General features: G+C 42.6%; 1 protein-coding gene across 1 annotated transcript in view; it reads left to right on the top strand.

Annotated features, from left to right (window-relative positions):
* Window positions 1–826: 826 nt before the first annotated feature.
* The window catches only part of LOC306976395 (uncharacterized protein), a gene marked incomplete at both ends in the record, with an annotated part of 31,326 nt that continues 16,590 nt past the window's right edge, over window positions 827–15,562 (top strand). The window contains 14 exons of the mRNA XM_079574312.1: window positions 827–859; window positions 944–1,143; window positions 2,211–2,369; window positions 2,451–2,601; window positions 3,517–3,675; window positions 6,081–6,248; window positions 7,741–7,842; window positions 7,917–8,117; window positions 9,278–9,485; window positions 9,568–9,680; window positions 10,974–11,179; window positions 12,229–12,336; window positions 12,421–12,700; window positions 13,951–14,298. Of these exons, the coding sequence (XP_079430438.1) occupies window positions 827–859; window positions 944–1,143; window positions 2,211–2,369; window positions 2,451–2,601; window positions 3,517–3,675; window positions 6,081–6,248; window positions 7,741–7,842; window positions 7,917–8,117; window positions 9,278–9,485; window positions 9,568–9,680; window positions 10,974–11,179; window positions 12,229–12,336; window positions 12,421–12,700; window positions 13,951–14,298 (2,436 nt within the window). The remainder of the gene's footprint in view (window positions 860–943; window positions 1,144–2,210; window positions 2,370–2,450; window positions 2,602–3,516; window positions 3,676–6,080; window positions 6,249–7,740; window positions 7,843–7,916; window positions 8,118–9,277; window positions 9,486–9,567; window positions 9,681–10,973; window positions 11,180–12,228; window positions 12,337–12,420; window positions 12,701–13,950; window positions 14,299–15,562) is intronic.

A 15,562-nucleotide genomic window follows, 5' to 3' on the forward strand; every position in this document is an offset into this window, starting at 1 on the left:
GGAAACAGGGCAAACAACAAATGTTGCGTGTCTGTCGCGTCTTCAAAGCACGTCCAGCTGCTCCGTGTGCAGGTCAGTCCCACGCCTCAAAATAAGTCCTCCGATCAGCACGAGCGTCTCGTCTTCTCTCAGGTCAGTCTCATGATCGATCACAAACACAAACGCTCCGTCTAAACTCGCCTTTTACACAAGAAAACAACAAATAATCTGGTCCGCAGTAAAAACAAAGCAGAAACCTGCAGTGATATTGATGTCAAGTTCCGCTAACAGCAACGAAACACTTCCTGTTGTCCCGACAAAATAAAAGGCGTCAATGTTTCAGCCGTTGGGAGAGGGTTTGCAATGTTAATTAATAAATTAACCTAATATTTTAAGTGCAAATGGACATAAATCTCGTTTTTCTTCATTTTCCTGGTCGTCCGTTTTGCTCAAATAGAAATAAAGGCCTGTCTCTAATTGTGGCCTGGTTCCAATAAAGGCCTGGTCCTCAATGCCCTTGAGTAAATAAAGACTCCAGCCTATATTAGAGCATTTACGGTAGATATCTCCGGATCCAAAAGTGATGCCTGCCACATTTATAAGTCTCACACATCAATATCTAGCCTAATTGAGAAAAAAAGGAAGTCAAGTTCATTTTCACACTTTTTTTTTCATTTTATATTTGAAATTTGACTCCAGCATTTTTCTCCAGGAGGGTCGTTCAAAGCTTTCCCTGATCCGCCAGAGCATCGACAGCCTCAAAGACAAAGCGCCGCAGCTGGACCTGCTGCTCCAGGGCGCTCGCCTCACGGTGACCCAGGACGGAACGCCTGCGTCCTGCCTCGACATGGTCTCATCCCTGCTCCGCAAACTGGAGGAGGTGGACGCGACTCTGGCCAATCAGCAGCAACAACAACAACAACAACAGCAGCAGCAACAACAGGACCAGCAACAGCAACAGCAGGAGCAGCAGCTGGAGCAAAAACAGCAGGAGCAGGATCAGCAGCAGCAAGAGGAAGTGCAGCAGCCGAGTGCCCCGAAGGACAGCCAGAGCAAGTCTGCTGGTCTCAGGAAGAGGACGCTGTTGAGTGAGCTCCGTAAACTCCACGACTCGGTGGAGGCGCAGACACTGAAGGAGCCCACTCTGCCGGCCGTGCAGCACAGGTCTGTAGAATTATGTTGAACTCAATTTTCACACTTTTTGAGGGCACATTGGAATCATCGTTTGGCCTAAGGTGTAAATATGAATGAGTTGCTTTATTTCATGTATCCTCTGGTCTTCCAAATGATTTGATATTACTGCAAACGATAAAGGTTTAAGAGCCTGACTTGAGCATACTGAAAATACTGTCCACACCTTTCAGAAATGCCTTTGGGAGGATTTCCAGACTGTTTCATTTGTTATGAACCGCATTGTGTGTGTGTACAAAGCCATGCTTGTGTCTGGACTCCCAGCTGTTGGGTAGGAAAAGATCGGCCAACAAATAAACCTGTTGATCCATGCCATAGGTGCGGATCTCCCTGCACTCTGTTGCAAAATGTCTGCTTTATGAACAGAAAAAACCCCCATCATTTTTATTTAGGGGTAGGGGATTAGGGATTTAGGGATTTTTAATAGACTATACCAGGGGCAGGCAACGTCAGGCCCGAGGGCCAAATCCGACCCTCCAGCATAGAACCAGCTGGCCCTCAGGATGTTTTGAATGTTGGAGGAATGTGTGAAATACAGTCAATTCTTTCAAAATTTCAAAACAGAATGCTAGTGTAACTCAGATACATTTTTGAAACAGTAATATATAATACAAAAATATTATATTGTTAAAGCTGTATCACTAATATAGAATATATGACATTTTTAAGTAACTTGCCCAACACTTGCAATGTCAAGAAATCAAAACAAATCATTTTAATTTGAGCTGAAACAACCAAGTCAGTTCCTGGACCAACAGCGTCAATTATGTTTTTTTTGGTTTTTTTCCGTACCTGCTTAAGACTCTTTCCCCTGATACCAGACTGGCATCGTTCAACGGTACCTAGCTCTACTCATGTACATACAATGCTGGCATTTGTAGAAAATTGTGTTTTACTTTGGGCTAAAATTGGCACGTCCGGCCCTTGGTCTTTTTACAATGAAGAAAATAAGCCCTCTGTCATTCAAACTTGCCTACCCCTGGACTATACCATCATTTCCTGTAACCTTCCATGAGGTGACCATGTTTTGTGTGTTGCAGGCTGCGGTCCCTGTCAGACCTGGACTCTCAGCTGCAGACGCTCCTCCCTGAGCTGCAGACTCTGACGGAGCTGCAGGACTCCCAGGGAGCTCTGGGCGAAGCTGTGCTGGACGAGGTGCAGCAGCAGTGGGACGAGACGCGGCGGGCGCTGGGCGGCAGGTCGGGGTCTCACTCAGAACAACTCATGTTTGTGTATTCACAGTCGGCCAGTTGAACCACGCTTGTGTTGTGTTATTGCAGGAAGCACCAGTGCAGCGTCCTGGTGGACTTACTGAAGAAGTTCCAGAGCTGCAGGGGTCACCTGAGCTCCACTCTGCAGAGAGCGGAGCAGACCATCAGCGAGCAGGCCTCGTACATGGGCAAAGACAACCTGCAGAAGTGCATCACTAAGGTACAGGCGTCTCTCCGGTCTTTGTCGTGATCAGTGTATTACAAAGTGATAATACTAACTCTCAAACAGGTCTTTTTCAATATGTGTTCTTCATAGCCAACATTTAATTTATTGCGGGAGTAGGCAACGTCAAACCCTGGAGCAAAATCTGTCCTTTCAGTATAGAACAAAGATGATTTTGGGATCAAATGCCTTTAAAGCCATACTAAGTAACATGTTTACCTTAATAAATCCTTTTCTTAGTCCCTGTGGGGGTAATACAAGTGTTTATGGGATGATTGGAGGGTCTTTCATCTCCCCCCTCCAACTTCACTGCCACCGGACCGGAGCAACCAATGGCTAGCCCAACTAATGGAATCACGAAGAAGAAGCTAACAGGCTAACGGACAAAGCTAACTGTAGCTAGCGTCACTTTAAACAGTATTTACAGCCAAGTTTGAGTGAAAAAAATTATTTCCATTGTATAATTGGATGTCCAATATCCCTCTGTCCCTTCGCCTTTCCTGTCAGCGTAGTATTTACTCTCCAAGACAATTAATAAGTTAAAAAATTGTAACTTGCTACGACACCTGCAGTTGCGCTTATGGCCTCTAGGGGCAAGAGTTACTTAGTACTGCTTTAACATAAACTACAATGTTGAAAAAAGACCCCTGAAAACCATGATGTGTGTATTTGTAATTGGGCCACAATTGGTTCGGCCTTGATCTTTTGATGTGGGAGAAAATCAGCCCACCACCAAACATGCCTATGCCTGTATTGTTTTTTATTTTCTAATCTTTTACAAAGAAAATGCAGGCTGTGTCTTTATCTTGAGCAGTAAGGCCTTTCTAATCCAACCCAGCACAGTGTGTGGACACAACGAGCCAGCAGAGGGCAGACTCGCACCACAGTTCACTGAGTTTTCCTCGTGTCCAGGTGGCGGAGACAAAGCAGGAGCTGGCGGGTCTGGGGGCCCCCATGGAGGAGCTCAGAGGCGTCTGCAGACAGATCCAGTCCGGCCTGAAGAAGATCCCGGACTGTGACCAGACGTCATTTGAGGCCGAGGCGGAATCGCTCATGGACAATTGGCTCGATGTAAGACTTTTGTTAAAGCGTAAACCATCCACTTTGATAAATTACTCTTTTAAAAATGACCTTTGTGAATAAAATTGAGATTAGTTATTATGAAAGAAAATCAGATAGTAGAGCCGGTGGTCCCGTACCCGGCTGCCATGCACCTTTTGCGAGAAAAAAACATAAAAAACTCTTAAAAACAACCACTGAACCTACTTATTTCTCAGACTCATTAGCCAAAAATTCTCTCTGTTGAGTTTCAGAAATATTGATTGTGGTATTAAAGAGTTTTTTGTAGTTTCTCACTCATCTACGGACCCGGAAGTAGAGCTGTGACGTCACCACTGAACAAACATATACCAGCACCAGAGCGGACAGTGTTTAACTCACAGTGAGATACATTAAGTTTGTAGTTTGTATCCAAGAACATTTTCTCCAGTTTGGGTTACCCAAATCTGAAAGCTTCTGGACTGGAGCTTACAGTCCCGTTTGAAAGCTAAGGCCTACAAAACTTGCCTGGCCTGCCAAACTACATGCTTTTTTATAGATATTTCAGAGACATGTAGTCTGGGAGCAGCATGATCTCCATGATTTCCCGGTGGTCGTGATTGACAGTCGGCATCAACCAATCAGAGCAATGCTATATACGTCGCAGCAACAAGCGGCAGGAAGCCTTTCCAAAAACGTCCTTTTTTGGGGAGAAAGCTTTGAACGCTGTTTCTTGCTCCAGATTTAGGGATTTTATATTTTCCAAATGATTTAAAACAAGAGCAGTAGAAAACAGTGTATTGATCGCCTTCTTCTTTTGAACAGAAAGTGTCAGGCAATTACAAAACTGATCTAAACTTTTTTGTTGCTTTTTCACTACATTTTTTGTTGCTTTATTTTAAGCTTTTTAGTCGTGTTTTTGTGACTTTTTTGTCATGTTTTTGTTGCTTTTTCACTTCTTTTTTTATGCATTTTTTAAAACTGTGTTTTCGTCACTTTTTTGTCACATTTTGTCTCTTTTCATTGCGTTATTGTTGCTTGTTGTGTCGTCCCCAAACAGCGTCCCCATGGACGAACTGTTTTGATGCTTTTTTCAAGAAGCTTTTAGATTTGGGTAAAGCCAAAGTGGAGAAAACGTGCTTGGTTCAGGTTGAAGTTAAAGGGACTATACAGAGTTTAAAAATTGTAAAATTATCTAATTTCCTCCCCCTAAATGTTCCAACAATGTCCTAATGTGTAGAAAGAGCCGAGACCTGTTCACCACAACTGCCTCTAAAATCCTGCACTGTCACTCAAAAAGGTGTGAATTTGGGTCCTAAGTGCCGTCATGCATGAGCTTAATAGGGAAGCTGCAGTTACATGTATGACCTGAGGTGGCAGTACTGAGTATAAAATGGCTAACTTGCATCTAGCCCCTTTAAGAGGTTAAAGGCCTGAATGCTGATGAGAAGCCAATGGTAGGCAGCAGATTTTGCAATCTTGGTCGGCCTTTTTTTCTTAGCCACGCCCTCAGGCCGCTGGTCACAAAAGCACTAACCAGACACCGGACCGACACTGTTGTTGGTCCTGGCAAGGATGCAACCGAGCTGGGATTTGAACCGCCAACCTCTTGGTATATGTTTAAAACCTGATAATCCTGGAGTCTGGAGATGTGCAAACATGTTACGAACTGTGATTCAAATTGTGTTCGTTTAGCTTTTCTGTCCTCCCTAAATGGTCAGTGCTTTATGCTGAATATTTTAACTTTGAATTATACAGTAAATTGCAAATATTTGTCGGAATGTTAATAGAAGCTGTGTAGATGGAGACAGCTCTAACGTGTATTATTCCCAGAGGGTTTTGGCTGAGCAGTGAAAAGCTTTAAAGGTCATAACATTAATGGTGCCAGAATTAAAAATTAAGACCTTAAATGTCACTGAATTGTATTTAAGCTGGATTTAAATCTACATTACTAGGAAAATAATGATTTTGCTTCACTATTTTTTTTGCATAAGTTCATAGAAAATCATTTTTTTTTGCTCAAAAGTTGCATGTTTCGTCCCATTTTCTTTTGAAGATCAAAATTTCCCCTCATTGCTTTGTTCCATTTGTTGAAATCTTACAGAATGAAATATGCACAGATGTTTATGCATTAGCGGCAATACATACAGTATTCAGGCCTCAACCTGGCATTTAAAAAAGTATAGATTTGACTTGCTGCCACCTGAATGAAGCCTGAATACTTAAACTTGCAATAGAGAATATCTGAAGTTATTGCCCTAACTTTGAAACTATAAAACTCAAAAGGTCAGGGCTGTTTTAAATCCTAAATGTTCACTTACCATGGCAAAGATCCATCCAATATTTGCAGGCCACCGTCTAAAACCAGGCGTAGGTCAGGTCGCCGTGACATTTCGACAGTTTTAGATTTAATTTCACATTGATATCGTATCCTCCAGGTGACGGAGAAGACGGACGCGTACATGGATAACCTGCGGGTGGCACTGGAGCTCTGGGACAAGCAGCTGATGTTGGGGGCGGAGGTGGACAGCTGGGCCGGGGCGAAGCTGGCGCTGTTCGCTGCCAGTCACCCCTTTCACAACGAGCAGCAGGTCTTAGCCATGAGGGTAAGAGAGACACGAGAACAGAAAGAGCTTTGTGTTTTAATCTATTAGCATTTTACTTCACTCTTATAGATCGGTATAGTTATTTTTGAGATGCAACTTGCAATTTAACCTTTTTGTCCACAATACAACAGTATGATAATTAGATTATGTTAGAGATGTGGGAAACTAGGACTCATTCTCCAGATATTTTCACAGACTAATAATTGCTATGTGAAAATGAGGAGGTACTTAAAAGGAAAAGCTTCAGGCGAACTGTAGTCTGAAGTTAGACAGGTCCTTTGTGTGTTTGCTGATCAAAGTTAAGTCAATTTGTTTTTGCGATGCCAAATATCCCAACAGCGGTTTCCTCACAGAGCTCCATGAATATTGATCATTTCACAAGCAAGAAAGGTTTGGAAATCAGAAATAACGCTGAACTCGAGCAATGAAACCGACAAACAAGTAATGTCCAAATGAACAGTCAGCAGCAGAGCCGTGGGAGCATATTTTGATGAAGGGGTGCTGAGGGACAGGATATGCCCTAAAATGCCTTTTCTGGGGCTTCTGAACCGCTCTTTGTCTGACCCGTCACCTCGGACCTAGGACCCTACCAGGGGCACGAAGCCCCCGAAAACAGAGCTCCCAGGATCATTCGGATGCTGAAACCCCTCCACCACGTTAAGGTGGCTGTTCCAGACAGTTGTCCCGGGAGTCTCCCATCCTTGGCAAGGAAGAAAATAACCCCATGAGAAAAAAGAGAAACCTTGTGGAGAACTACATTGAAGGACTGGTCCTTTTCCCATGAACGGATATGCTTTAGATCACCCAGGGCTGATGGGAGTCCGTCTGTAGACTGGGCAGAAGACTATGGAGCTAATGTCGAGTCACAAATTAATGTCCTCGTACAGGGTTTCCGCGGGGCATTAAAATCATGGAATTAAACTGGATTCAAACTGGCATTAAATCTGAATTTCATGGAAAATCTCAACAATTTTTACTATATAGGTTCATCGAAAATACCAAAATTATGAATTATTCAGTTGCAGTTTTGGCTAATTTTCTGTCATCCTGATCTTTGCAAATCTTGCAAATTAAATATGTAGTAATTGGTTCAGCGTTTGTGGCATTAAAATGACATTCAAAAGCATGAAATTTGCTTCTGCCTGTATAAAACCTGGCATATGTTTTGACCATACACACTTCTTTATCTGGGGCACATGTTACATGAAAGAAAAAGTACTTGCCGGTCAGTAATTATGAACTTTTCACACAACTTTGTGAAATAATTATTGATGAGCAAAATTAATTGTGATGAAGCCAAATCAAAAACGGATTTATATGATCACATTTTTCTCATTTACCAGCACTAGTGTTTGTTGAGAACCAGGACATTTTGATGACAAAATCAAACAAATGTAAATGAGGGCAAGATTGAGAAATATTACAAACGAAACCAAGTTATTGTCACTGAAGAATATGAATTGGAGTTGTAAGTATGTAACTATGTTTGCAGGATGAGATCAACAAAAACGAGGAGAACATCGACCACTTCCACCGAAAGTCTGCAGAGATCCAGGAGATGCTTCAGAGTCAGGAGGCGCCACTCGAACTACAGGTCTGTCTGAGCTCCCACCCTAAGATCAATATTTATAGATTAAACTTAAATGTGACTGTTCTTGTTGGCGGCAGGTGATAGAGACGCAGCTGAGGAAGCGCATGGAGCAGGTGAAGGAGCTGTTCACCGACTGCACGGACGTGTTCGAGGAGCTCATGGCCGTGAAGAAACATCTGACGGAGAAGATCGAGGAGTGTCAGGCGGCGGTGGAGAACCTTCAGTGCTCCCTGACCAAGTGTGACGCCTCCAAACCAGACGCAGAGGCACAGATACAGGTCGATACTGTGGGAAAAAGGAACATTTAAAGCAGCACTAAGTAACTTTGTTCTCCCTCTGGGGGAAATACAAGTGTTAATGGTTTGATTGGAGGGTTTTTCATCTCCCCCTGGTGTCTCTGGCCAGAAAACCACAATTGCAACGTCCCTGCCTCCAGGCCCCAAAACACGCTAAAGGAATCACGAAGAAGCTCACAGGCTAACGGGCAAAGCTAATTGTGGGCTAGCGCCACTTAAACAGTATTTACAGCCAAGTTTGAGTGAAAAAAATTATCTCCATAATGTAATTGGATGTACAATATCCCTCTGTCTCTTTGTCATTTCTGTCAGCGTAGTATTTACTTTCACGGACAATTAATGAGTAAAAGAACACAACATGCTATGACACCTGCTGTGGCACTTATGGCCTCTAGGGGCATGAGTTACTTAGTACTGCTTTAACATATATACAGTATTATTACATTCCCTTCATGTTGGTTTTACATTGGATTTACATTTCTCCAGTTTGGGCTTTACCCAAATCAAGAGCTTCTTGAACAAAGTGTCAAAAAGGCGGAGAAAACGGGGATGAAAACACAACAAAAGAGTGACAAAAACATGACAAACGCAGCAAAAAAGCAACCATAGAATGACAGAAAAGTGACGAAAAAGTGATTTAAATGTGACGCAAAAGTGACGAAAATGTGATGCAAAAGTGATTTAAATGTAACAAAAATGTAACAAAAAGTGACAAAAAATGTGACTATAAAGTGGCAAAAATGTTGCGAAAAAGTGAAAAAAATTTGACAAAAAATTGACAAAAAATTGACAAAAATGTGACAAAAAAGTGACGAAAAAGTGATGAAAAGTGCTAAAAAAATAAATGAGCAGGGTCGTTTTCAAACGACGAGGCTTTCAAATGAAGCGGGGGGGTTAAGAGGTTAACCCCCACCTGAACCGAGTGCATTTTCTCCAGTTTGGTGATACCCAAATCTAAAAGCTTCTTGAAGAAAGCTGTTGAAAAAGCATAAAAACTAAAAAAGTGACCAAAGAATCAACAAAAGAATGACAAAAACGTGCCATAAAAGCAACAACAACACAACAAAGGTTAATACACACAGGTTAATAGACTTCTTAGGCCATTTGAAACCATTTTGATCTGTTTCTGTTTTGTTCTCCAGGACCTGTGTGAGGACCTGGAGTCGCAGGAGCTCCAGGCCGAGTCGGTCCTGAAGGAGGTCTCCCTGGTGTCGAGCGTGGCCAGTCCCCAGGCCCTGGAGTCTCTGTCTGTGGACTGCGGACGACTGCGGGAGGCCATCAACCGGACCAAAGAGATGATCCACATGAAGAGAGAGGAGGGGGAGAAGGGGCTGCTCAAAGTCCTGCAAGGTCAGACCCGACTGTAGTATGGGGTAAAAAACGAACATATACGGGAGCGTTTTGTAGAAGCTGAGTCGTCTTTGCGTTGCAGATGAGCGGCAGTCCTTTGGGGAGTGGTTCCAGGACCAGCAGCTGTCTGTGAACGAGTGCTTTGAGAATCCGGAGAGCACGGCCGACGTGGAGACTGCCATTCAGAGGCTAACGGTGAGCTCAGAATTAGGATTAGAATCAGAACCAGTTTGGCGAAAGACCTTAAAGCATCATGGGAATTACCTGGTGGTGGAGTGCAGAGGTGGAAGACTGAGTATGAAGAATCACTGAAACAAAACGCAACACCAGGTCTGTGTTTGATGACACTTTAGCATTATAACGGCAGGTAAAAGTGTTGATTCTTCAGGCAGTGGTCAATGTTGAGACTTTTAGCTACTTTTCTTCCATAACATCTTAGTTTTAAAGGGATATTTCAGGATTTTTTGACATAGGGCCTCATTTCCTAGTTATCCAGGGTGATTTCTGGAGACATATTTTTTTTTCATTCATGCAGTCCTTATATTTGAAAAAATTTGTGGTGCTAGGCTAGTGCTAGTGCTAGGCTAGTGCTAGGCTAGCGCATGTCTATGGTAACTAGTAGCCTGCATTAAAAAACCTCTTCAAAATTATGGGGTCGTCCTCCAAACGTTGCCATATCTGACTACTGCAGATCCGGTAACCGGGCAGATCACTTCGCCGCTGCGTAGCTACAACCAGGGAGCTGATGCTGCTCAAATATAAATTATTTTAAATGCAATGGTTATATTTAAGAAATGATTCCGTCAACACAGACATTTATATTGTTAGTCTGGTGTTATAAGTGATTTGCCTCAGGTGCACTGTGCTTGGGTCAGACTGTTTTTAATGCAGGCTACTAGTTACCATAGACATGCACTAGCCTAGCACTAGCACCACTATCCATCCATCCATCCATCCATTTTCTTCCGCTTTATCCGGGGGGCCGGGTCGCGGGGGCAGCAGTCTCAACAGAGATGCCCAAACTTCCCGATCCACACACACCACCTCCAGCTGTTCTGGGGGGACCCCGAGGCCACACCAGGCCAGCTCGGAGACATAGTCCCACCAGCGTGTCCTGGGTCTAGCACCACTAAACTCTCCAAATATAAGGACTGCACTCTGGATAACTAGGAAATGAGGCCCTATGTCAAAAATCCTGAAACATCCCTTAAATTAAAAAAAGACGAAACATACCGTTTACAATGCTTATTTTATGATGTTTTGTCGCTAGCGAGCCAGAGATTTCCAGGAAGTAACTACAACATTGCTTCGCACACGCCATTTTTATACATAAAATGACACAACTTGCACTTGCACACTTGGAGCTACACTGTGTTGTGCAGTGTTCCCTTTAAAACAATAGTTTCATATTGATATCTCAGAATGTAATTATTGTCCCCTATTCTCCTGCTGTGTCTGGCCTTAATATAATATGACTGTTGTGTTTAGGGCTTCCTGAAGTCCACAGACCCGGAGCGGCGCCTGGACCAGCTCCGGGAGCAGCTGCAGCGCGGGCTCAGGCAGGTGCCGTCGGACCAGAGCCTGAACGACGTCTCGGAGTTCATCAGGGAGCAGCAGGACGAGGTGGACACCTTCAGGACGCATTGCCAGAACCGACTGCAGCAGATGGAGGAGCTGCTCAGCCTCCTGCACAGGTACACGCTGCAGTTCATTCATCAACTCTGAATGTTTCTCAATATCAGGACAAGTTTTCATCCCATCACAGTGTGGTTAGAGCTGTTACAATAATTAACATCTTGACTTGACAACAGATCTTTGGCTAAATATTTATCGTCTGTATGAGCATTTTTTGTCTTTGTAAAACTTTGATCTGAAAGTGAAGTCAGTGAAGTTAGTTAACATTATATTTCAGCCTAGTGTGGTATTTTAGGTAGAGATGGGTGATATTGACATAATTAAATATCTCAATTTTTTTTTTTTTTTTATCTTTCTCCATAACTATAACAAAGCGATATTTTTTGCAAATTATTTGAAATATGCAAAAATGTGCTGCAAACATGTTTTACATTTGTCACCCTAAAAAAACTAAACAGACAAAAGGGCAGAGAAGAAACACTTAACACATTTTTTTCACAATTTTCCCCCCTTTTTATTTATTTATTTAGCATTTTTTTCACAATTTTCTCCACTTTTTCCCCCCATTTTTCCTTTATTAATTTTAAAGGGACAGTTTCTCCTAATTTTCTCTCCATTTAATTTATTTGTCACTTTTTACTCAATTTGTTTTTGCAATTTTAATTATATTTGTTTTATTTATTTATTATTTATTTTATTTTTGTTTTGTTTTTTTTGTTTAAGTTTTCCCCTCAATTTTCCCCCTATTTTTCCTAATATTTCTCACATTGCTCCCTAATTTCTTAAACAATTTTTCCACTTTTCCACATTTTTAAACCTTTTTTATTTATTCACATTTCTTGACATTGGAGATAAATTCGATATTGTAAATTTGCATATCTTCCAAACAGGAATGTCGATAATATCTTGTAGACAATATGTTTAAAAAGATATAATCAAGCACTTTTAGAACAAAGCTTTACGGTCATTTTCATGCTTTACAGTTGAAAGTATCTAGCATCTTTAGAATCAGTAATATAATTTATCGCGATATTCTCCTGCCTCAATATATCGAACTTCAAAATGTGCTCCAGATCACGTCTTAAACCTTCTGTTGTTTGTGTTCCAGTCTGCAGAAACAACACAACAGCTTTAGCGAGTGGCTTCAGATGAAGGAGAAACAGTCTGTGGAACCAGAGAGAGTCAAGAATCTGCTCACAGAACTTCAGGATGCAAGGTGGATCTAAATATGAAAATAAAGATTTAAAAATAAAGGCTTGTTCTGATCCCGCGCTAACCCTGATGAATCTCGTCTCCGCAGCGCTCGGGCGTCGTCTCTGTCCGAGCTCCTGGCCTCCGTGCGCAGACAGGGCGTGAGAGGAGACAGTCTCCTGAAGGACTCCGACAACCTGCTCCAGAGGTTCAGAAACCTGGAGTCCCGAGTCCAAGACCAAGTCCAGAAACAGGACCAGACCCAGGAGGATGTGAACCGGTTCAAATCTAAGAAGGAGGAGACCGAGAAGTGGATCAGGGAACTGCTGCAGCCGCTCCAACTCAGCCAAACAGAGGGTGAAGCGCAGGAGGTGAAGCGCAGGGCAGAGGTGGGATTTTGGATTGTGGATCTTTGTGCCAAGTGTGGCTTTTACTTGTTTTTTCTTTAAATATACATTATTCTATGTAAGAAACATAAAATACAAATTATCTAAAGTGTCAAAGCATCAGAAACATTTTTAAAAAGCCTAAATGGTCATCCATTATTTTTGTAATTCATGCAGTTCTTTTATTTGAAGAGTTTCGTGGCACTAGGCTAGTGCAAGGCTAGCACATTTCTATGGTATCAGCTAGCCTGCATTAAAAACAGTCTGACCCGCTCCACAGAGCACCTGAGGCAAATCGCTTATAACGCCAGACTAACCATATAAATGTCTGTAACTTATATTTGAGCAGCATCAGCTTTGTGGTTGTATAAGCTACTCAGTGGCGGAGTGATCTGCTAGAAAATAGTCCCTCAAAATGTGATCATTCATGTGATGCAAGGTCAGTTACTGTATATTCCAAACATTATTCTATGGACACAGACATTTATATGGTTAGTCTGGCGTTATAAGTGATTTGCCTCAGGTGCACTGTGGAGTGGGTCAGACTGTTTTTAATGCAGGCTAGCTGATACCATAGAAATGCGCTAGCCTAGCGCCACGAAACTCTTCAAACATAAGAACTGCATGAATTACCAAAAAAATATCTCCAGGTACCAGCAACACTCTGGATAACTAGGAAATGAGGCCCTATGTCAAAAATCCTGAAATATCCCTTTAAAGAGACTAGATGCAAGTTGGCCATTTTATACTCACTACTGCCATCTCAGGTCTTCCGCGTAACTGCAGTCTCTATTCGGACCCGAAGTAACAACTTTTTGAGTGACAGTGCAGGATTTTAGAGGCAGTTGTGGTGAACAGGTCTGAGCTCATGCTACACATTAGGACATGGCTGGAACATGTAGGGGGAGGAAAATACTTAGTTTTAACATTTTTAAGTCCCTTTAAGAACAACAATATCCTAGGGTGAAAAGTTTTCTTCTTTCAAACATCTCCACAAGTCCAGTTTGTAAGTCCTGATTAGTGGATTTAGTGGATTAAGCTGTTCATTTCAAGTTCCCAGTTTCCTCCGAGGGAAATAATGTCATTGCTCGATTGTTCACTGCACAGTTTTGGCTGGTGTTTTTGCTCAAAAGTTTCCTGTTGTGTCTGATTTGCGTTTGAATATAGAAAATAGAAATATTTGAAATGGCATTAGATATTTGACTTGCTGTAACACGGTCCTTGTTGACTTACAATATCTTCCCTGTTTGTAGTCCATCCTAGAATCCAAACCCGAGGGAGACTCCAGACTGTCCGATCTGCGTCTCCAAAGCCAGAGTCTGTTGGATCAAGACCTGGACCAGAACCAGAGACAGGAGGTGCGGCAGTGTCTCGGAGAGGCCGAGGAGTCCTGGAGATCTGCCCTGGAGCGGACGGACGAGGCTCTGAGGGCGGCTCAGTCCCAGATCCAGACCCGAGTAAACACCAGAGCCCAGTTAGAGCGAGACCTGGGCGACTTCAGAGACCAGACGGACTCGGTGCAGAGCTGGATCTCAGAGCAGGACGATCAGCTGCAGAGTCTGAGGCTTCTGCCGGCCGAGGAGAAGGTCCAAGTCGCTCTGGTGAGGAGGAAACTTTCAGATTCCAGTTGTCTTTAACCCTTTAATAGTTTACTCAACCGTTTGGTAAAGCACACTTTATTGAATCAGGTGTTGTTTCGAATTCTGCCTATCGCTACCATTCGGTTCAAGTTTGTAATACTCAAAATATCCAGTTTGGACTAGTATAGGTTGGGGTTGGAATAGTTTTGACTGGTTTATGCTGGTTTAGAGCAGGTTTGGGGAGGTTTAGAGCAGTTTTGGGCCAGTTTGGAGCAGTTTTGGACTGGTTTGGACCAGTTTAGACCAGGTGTGGATTGGTTTGGACCATGTTTGGACTGGTTTATGCTGGTTTTGCTAGGTTTAAAGCAGTTTTAGACTGGTTTAAACCTGGTTTGGACCAGTTAAGACCAGGTTTGGACTGGTTTATGCTGGTTTTGACAGGTATAGAGCAGTTTTAGACTGGTTTAGACCTGGTATAGACCTGGTTTGGACCAGTTTAGACCAGGTGTGGACTGGTTTATGCTGGTTTTGACAGGTATAGAGCAGTTTTAGACTGGTTTAGACCTGGTTTGGACCAGTTTTGACCAGGTTTGGATTGGTCTAGACCAGGTTTGGACTGGTTTATGATGGTTTTGCTAGGTGTAGAGCCGTTTTTTGCTGGTGTAAACCTGGTTTGGAACAGTTAAGACCAGGTTTGGACTGGTTTATGCTGGTTTTGACACGTATAGAGCAGTTTTAGACTGGTTTAGACCTGGTTTAGACCAGGTTTGGACTGGTTTATGCTGGTTTTGTTAGGTATAGAGCAGTTATTTACTGGTTAAAAGCTGGTTTGGACTGGTTTATGCTGGTTTTGACAGGTATAGTGCAGTTTTTTACTGGTTTAGAGAAGGTTTTGATTGGTTTCGATGAGGTTTAGTTCAGGTCTGACTGGACTGGTTTGTGCTGGTTCAGATCAGCTTTGGACTGGTTTAAGGCAGGTAACTCAGAGGTCTAAAAAAAAAAAATTACAAAAAAAATGGTGTAGGGAGTAACATTAAAGGGTTACAGCTTTAACCTGTGGGACACTTTAATCTCTATGTTTGTTCTATGCTTTTTCTTTATCTTTTCCGCTTTTTGTATAAGGTTTGTTTAACTTAACATCAGCCAATTCTTTTTCTCAAAGCTATAATTTCTTTCAAACTTCCTTTACCATCTTCTTTCCTCTTCCTTCCCTTTCCGCCCCCTCTCTCCTCAGTCCTGTCTCCGCTCCAAACCTCACGGCGACTCTTTGGTCCAGGATTTGAAG

This window comes from Gobius niger (genome assembly GCF_951799975.1).
Source record: "Gobius niger genome assembly, chromosome: 16".
NCBI lineage: Eukaryota > Metazoa > Chordata > Actinopteri > Gobiiformes > Gobiidae > Gobius > Gobius niger.